Genomic DNA, 6,773 nt, shown 5'->3' on the forward strand with positions numbered 1-6,773 from the left:
AAAATCCAAATACCCCAAACACTCCAATCACCCTACTCAAACCCACTTTACCCATCAACACATTCACATTCACATTCAACACAACACCTCGTCGATACCCAAATTTCGAATCACCGGGAGGTTTTATGAATATGCTCCTTCCAGCAAACTCACCAATTCCACAAATCACCCTTTTATTGAAAACAATACCAACCATACTTCTTCAACAACCAAACCTTTACCAAACACCAAACCAATTCCATAAATTTTAACAATCACAATTTTAACAAGTTCAAACTCAACCTTCCCAACCACCACCTTCACAACAACCATCTTCTCAACCACCACTTTCACAACAACCACTTTTCCGACCCCAATCTCCCCATATTGATGATGTCGAAAGGGTGTCAGAAAGTCAAAGGAAAAAATGGCTCAAAATAAATAGGATGAAAATGAGGAAGTGACGCTAACAAAAGCTTGGATTTCAATATTCACTGATGAACTATGGGGAACGCCCAATATGGGGCGACATTTTCGTTCTAGCAGACTTCCACTCGCAAATAGAAAAAAGTGAATATCGGAGTTACGATGGTGTTAACAGAAAATGGCATGAGTTAAGTAGTAGTTGTATAAGTTTTAATGAAATTTACCTCAACTTCATAAACATGCGTCGTAGTGGGTGTAATGATTTCGATCTTTTAAGCATCTCTTTTCAAGAATACAAAACCACCCATGGTGTTAAACCATTTGACCATCAAAAAGCTTGGTATGTTATGCTTATCGGTCCAAAATGGGCCTTGATCCGAGCACGCTTAGTCACTCACAAACGTAATACATCGGCTCCAACAAACGAGTGAGGACTTCGTAGTCTGAAGCGAGTTTGAGAATTGACCTCAATGAAGATGATGATGATAACGATGAGCTAACGAAGAGGTCACCCTTCCACGCCCGATGGGAAGGGACGAGGCGAAAAGGTGACATCTTTATCGACAAGGGACAAAGGAAAAAAAAATCCATTGAACCGGAACCAAATTCCATTCAAATGCTTTCGAAAAAAATTGATGACCATCTTGACTTGAAAATGATAAACACACCGCCTCATCCGGATCTTCCGTTCGATTAACTCGAATTTTTCAACAAGCTCTAACGCAAGATGAAAAACAAGTATAAGGATTTATAATTTTTAGGTTATAATGAAAAGTTTAATTTAAGCGTAATGTTATTTTTAAGTTTATATTTTTTTGTGTAATTTTTATTTTCACTTTTAGTAATGTACTTTTAATTTGGTTTAATGGAATTTTAACTTTCTTTTAATAATCAAGTATTTTTATTAAAATTAAGTATTTAAAAAAATACAAAATAGAAATATTTAATTAGGTGAAGTGGTGAGTATTTCCTAAGTAAAGTAAGTGTTAGCAAGATAATCCATACATACATGTGCAATGCCACTCATTTTTTAAATTTGCCACATAGTTTCGCAATAACCATTCACACCAATTTCACACCAATAAAATATCAATAGTCTTTCAAAATGGTACTCATTGTCACATCAACAATCATTTGATATATTTTTAATTAAATATATTTGTTTATAATTTTAAAAAGAAAATATATAAAAGCAAATCTATTCATAACAATTATAATTAATTATGTTTGATTATAGATATTTATATACATGGTATTTTTGAAATTGTCTTTTTTGTTAAAAACTTAAAATACACATTGTTAAATTATTATATTATTTATAGAAATATAGGTATTAACGTTGAATGCACAATTTTGTATTATAATAGACATATGTTTTCAATTTTAGAAAGGAATCATCTAGCTTACAAATAATAGACAAGTGACATTGGCAATCTTGGATGTTTTAATAATGTAGTGAAACTGATGTGACGTTAAAATAACATATTTTTTGAATAAATATGTTACAAGCCATTTTTTATAACTTTAATTCCACTTTGCCCTGACAAAAAAATAAAGGTTATGAATATTCCATAATAAATAAGGTATTCCCACATCTTGGTTTTAATATTAAAAACCTAATATTGTGTTTAATCGTTTGTGAGTGGGTTTATTTTAAATTCATTTTGGTTTTACCTAAAATAATTTAAGGAACGGTAGATTTGGGAAAGACCATCTTCCTGTTTTTAATTTTTAATGGTTAGTCGGTTTTTTTATTAGATGTATTGGATTGGTTTAACTCAGTTTTTATTGAACTATTTTATTGTTTGATTTAAAACGAAACTGCACTAGTATAAAAAATCGTAAAACCGCCCAATTGGGAAAACCAGAGATGGTGGTTTCATACAATTTGCGGTTCGATTCTGACCTACAACTGCATATTATACTCACCCCTACTCTATTTAACAATATAAACTTGATCCAAAGTTGTAATTTACAAAATGAATTTGAATCTTAAACAAATGGACTCCTCCAAAATATCTTAGGGGTTGATTTCGTCTAACCTACAAAATTGAAGGTTCATTTTGTAGATAATAAGACTTGTAATCAATTTGCAAAAATGGAACATGAGTTTACTACAAAATCAGATGACTCCATCATTACCTCCATCTCAATCACCGCCACTTTTGTAACGAGTGGAGAGCGATGGAGAACGGCTCAGCGGCGAAGAAGAGATGGGGATTTCAGGGGAACCCGGAGCTACATGCGGCGTCGGAGATAACCATTAGAGGTGTTCTCACTATGCTCCTGTCAAAGCTCAACCAATCTGACACCAGACCCGTCATCCCTCTCGGCCATGGAGACCCTTCTGCTTTCCCCTGCTTCCGTACTTCTCCGATTGCAGAAGACGCCATCGCCGACGCCATTCGTTCTGCCAAATTCAACGGTTATTCCTCTACCGTTGGTATTGCCCCTGCTAGAAGGTACTTGTACTTCCTCGTCTTCCTTGTAGCCAATTGAAGTTTCCAAGTGTTTCTTTCCGGTTTTTGAGACAATCATCTTCTGGTTTTCGTGAATCGCACAGTTATTTTGTTGATATTCGGATTTATTGTCTCAGTGATGTGTGTTTGTGAGTTCAATCGGTTAATCAAGGGCAAATCCTGGTGAATTGCTAATTGGGCTTTTTGATTTCCGTTTTCAAGTAATTTCTCGATCTCCAATCGATGCAACAGATGATTTTTCACTTTGTTTAACTAGTACATGACTACATGTTAGATGAATTCTATGGAATCCATGGAATTGATATCAATTTCATCGAAAGTAGTGCATATTTCGTCATTTTCCTTGTTTTTGCTTCTGTCAACATAAAGTTTACTGATTGCAAAATCAGAATCCATGCCATCTTATCCCCTTCTCTGGGCTCGTTATCTGACAACATGATGTAGATTCACATGAATCGGTTGTTCATAATTCTTGTTGTGTGTTAGCAATATAGGTCGAATTTAACAATATCAAAGCAATACTTGATGAATCATAAAGTGTACCATTGTTGACTTTGTTAGTGTAATTTTCAATTCTGTAATTGGAGTTGTTTTCACGGAAGAACATTTAGTAAATTAGTCAGCTGAAGCAATTATTTTTATATTTTAATATATTTCCTTGTCTCTTCCAGTTGAATGAGTAGGTAAGATGTGATTCATGCAATCTTTTTCAGAGGAATCTTTTTTATGCATCTCAATTCCCTATGTTCACAATTCTTTAATCATTTTAATCATAAACTCTTTATTTTTATTACTTTTTTTAACAATTCCCAAGAGGTGGCCCATGTGGCCCACTATTGTCCTAAAAAAAAATTAATATCAGTCACAGTCACTATCACAGTCATAAGTTTATATATATTCTTTTACAGTGCTGTAGCAAAGTACCTGTCACAAGATCTTCCAGATAAATTATCAGCGGATGATGTATTCCTGACAGTCGGTTGCACACAAGCTATTCAAACCATAATAACCGTGCTTGCCGATTCCAAAGCAAACATTCTACTTCCAAAACCAGGGTTTCCATATTACGAAGCTGTTTGTCAATCATGTCATTTGGAAGCCCGTCACTTTGACCTTCTTCCAGATAAAGACTGGGAAGTCGATCTTGACGCAGTTGAAGCTCTCGCAGACGAAAATACAGTTGCCATGGTTATCATTAACCCCGGAAATCCTTGCGGAAATGTTTTCACACACCAACACCTACAAAAGGTGTTTATTATTTGTTTTTCTTTTTTCGGTCATCTCAGTCAGTCCAACACAGTACAATCTGTTCTGTCTTATCTGGTAATGAATCTATGGATTGAGCAGTCTAGTGTTTTTTTTAAGGTGGCGGAGACTGCAAGGAAGCTTGGGATATTAGTGATTTCGGATGAGGTTTATGATCATCTTGCTTTTGGGAAAAATCCTTTTGTTCCAATGGGAGTTTTTGGATCAATTACGCCTGTGGTTACACTTGGCTCCATATCCAAAAGGTGGATTGTGCCAGGCTGGCGACTCGGATGGCTTGTCATCAATGATCCTAATGGCATCATTAAAGAACACGGGGTTCTCTCTCTCTCTCTCTCTCAAACCATCTACATAAATACACAATCTTTTTAACAAATTTATATACGCATTGTACTAATTAATTTTTTTTTCTACAGATTATTGAATCCATTACCGGATATCTAAATATATCATGTGATCCCCCAACATTTATTCAGGTATATTTCAAAAATTCTACATTATCTGATTTATATCTGACATGATGCTTTTGGGCCAGCAGAGTGAAATGTATGGGCCAAATATAACTTTTTTTGCAGAAAAAAAGTCTGACATTAACAAATTTTTGTTGACCTTTTGTATAATGTTGGGTTTATTTAACGTGCAGGGTGCAGTTCCCGATATTCTTGGGAAAACGAATGAGGATTTTTTTTCAAAAATTGTAAATATAATAAAAGAATGTGCGAATACATGTTATGAGGGGATTCAAGATGTCCATGGTATAATTTGCCCAAGCAAGCCTGAAGGATCTATGTTTGTTATGGTAAGAGGATTAAGATTGTACAATTATATTAATTCTAGGGTTAACAAACTATTTACAATGTTCAAAAAACACATGTGAATGTGAATTAAACAAATGTTATCAAATATTTAAATATCAAGTCTTGTTTATGTTTAAAAGGTGAAATTAGATCCATCGGTCTTCGACGACATCAAGGATGATATGGAATTCTGTGTCAAACTTGCTAAAGAAGAATCGGTGTTAATCCTTCCAGGTATAATTAATTACAACGATTCACGAAAAAAAAATAAAAATTAAAAATGCTTTTTCATCAAGTCCATATATATTTATTAAACAATATATTTTTTTTCACAGGTATAACCGTAGGACTAAAGAATTGGCTCCGGGTAACATTTGCTATCGAGCCAGCTTATCTTGAAGATGGCATTGAGAGGCTAAAAGCCTTTTGCAAAAGACACTCCAAGAAAACATAATAATGTGAAATGTTTTCTCTAGATCATCTCTCATGATCTATGTGGTTACTCAAGAATTAAAGGAAATTTGTAGATCATCAATTGCTCGTTGAATCGAACACTTTAAGTGTATTAAATAGTTGATTGATTACATCTTGTGACATGGGATTTTATGGTATTTTAATTTTCTTTATCACCGTTATTATTATGTTGTTATGATTAGACTAAAATACCAAATCGTGCATGTGCTTTGTTAAAGTTTATGAGAGCTCCTCCAATAAAAGTTTTTTTTTAATGTTTTTAATATTGTATTTACGACATCGAAGTGGTTTTTACTATTGGAGTTGATACACGTTTGCTTTTATGTTATTTTAAAGTGTTATAAATGGTAGAGTGGATTTCGAAAGTAAACAATTACAAGTGATTTAATTGCATCTATCCAAAGACACTTTCATCATTTGTGCATTATAGCATCTTATATTCATTTTTTCTTGATTACAACATTGTACTTCATTAAATTGCATTTGACTATGTGCAAAACGTATGAATGTTAAACAAATCACCTAAACTATATTATTGTTTCTTGCAATCCACCGGTTGAAGAAACATGTTTGAGCAGATTTATTCAATGATTTTCTATTAATGGTAATGTATTTACATTTGATATAAGTTTATTGCTTAGATGTAGATCGTGAAAGTACGTTATGCTTTTAGGAATTATGTTAAATTGTTCCAAAAAAAGATCGCACTTTCTTTATAAGTATTGTACTATTGTAGTCTTTTACCATGAATAGTTGTTTAATGCAGGATGTAGTGGATGTTGTAGACAAAGCAAATTAAATGAACATATACATGTCTTTAAGTTGATTTATTAAAAGGCGTACTTGTAGATATCCTTTTGTGGTTGTATTGTACAAGTTATCCACGATAACAAGGCTTTCATTTTAAATATAAAATCCTCTCTAATAAATAATGTTTTTTTTGGCACTTGTCACATTCTCATTCAGTTTGCCACATATAATTTTATGGTTATTTTGAATTTAATTTTTTTCCAAATGTCATTTGATGGATTTTCTATTTTGTTAAATTCTATATAATATTTAAATCTAATAATAAATGCATATCAATTTCATTAATGAACTTTCCTTCTAATTTCAAATTACTAAATTAAAGTTTCATTAATTTTATTTATTTATTTATTTATTTAAATTATTTGTTTAAATTGAAAAGAGAAAAAAACAAAAACTCTTTAATTTTTATAATTCAATATTTTTCTTACTTTTCTTATAAACTCAAACTTCTCAAATATTTTGAATTTTATATTTAAATTTTCTTTTAAATGAATCCATATAATACATAGGTCTCACACCTAGTCTATAATGAAATAAAGAT

General features: G+C 32.4%; 1 protein-coding gene across 1 annotated transcript; it reads left to right on the forward strand.

Moving 5' to 3' along the window:
* The first annotated feature begins 2,531 nt into the window (after positions 1 to 2,531).
* On the forward strand, positions 2,532 to 5,583 carry LOC145129335 (tyrosine aminotransferase-like). Its single transcript, XM_079064034.1, has 7 exons — positions 2,532 to 2,867; positions 3,794 to 4,133; positions 4,251 to 4,469; positions 4,568 to 4,627; positions 4,795 to 4,950; positions 5,089 to 5,182; positions 5,284 to 5,583. Exons 1-7 carry the CDS (start codon positions 2,590 to 2,592, stop codon positions 5,400 to 5,402), a joined length of 1,266 nt encoding a protein of 421 aa, XP_078920160.1. The 5' UTR covers positions 2,532 to 2,589; the 3' UTR covers positions 5,403 to 5,583.
* Positions 5,584 to 6,773: the final 1,190 nt, after the last annotated feature.

Source organism: Lactuca virosa, chromosome 8 (assembly GCF_052849685.1).
Source record: "Lactuca virosa cultivar CGN04683 chromosome 8, Lactuca_virosa_CGN04683_v6, whole genome shotgun sequence".
In the NCBI taxonomy this organism is placed as follows: Eukaryota; Viridiplantae; Streptophyta; class Magnoliopsida; order Asterales; family Asteraceae; genus Lactuca; species Lactuca virosa.

Excerpts from the sequence above, each read along its gene's own strand:
- LOC145129335 (XM_079064034.1), top strand. The coding sequence starts at position 2,590 with ATGGAGAACGGCTCAGCGGCGAAGAAGAGATGGGGATTTCAGGGGAAC. Across the intron at positions 4,628-4,794 it reads ATCCCCCAACATTTATTCAG|GGTGCAGTTCCCGATATTCT; the intron begins GTATATTTCAAA and ends TTTAACGTGCAG. Across the intron at positions 4,951-5,088 it reads AAGGATCTATGTTTGTTATG|GTGAAATTAGATCCATCGGT; the intron begins GTAAGAGGATTA and ends TATGTTTAAAAG.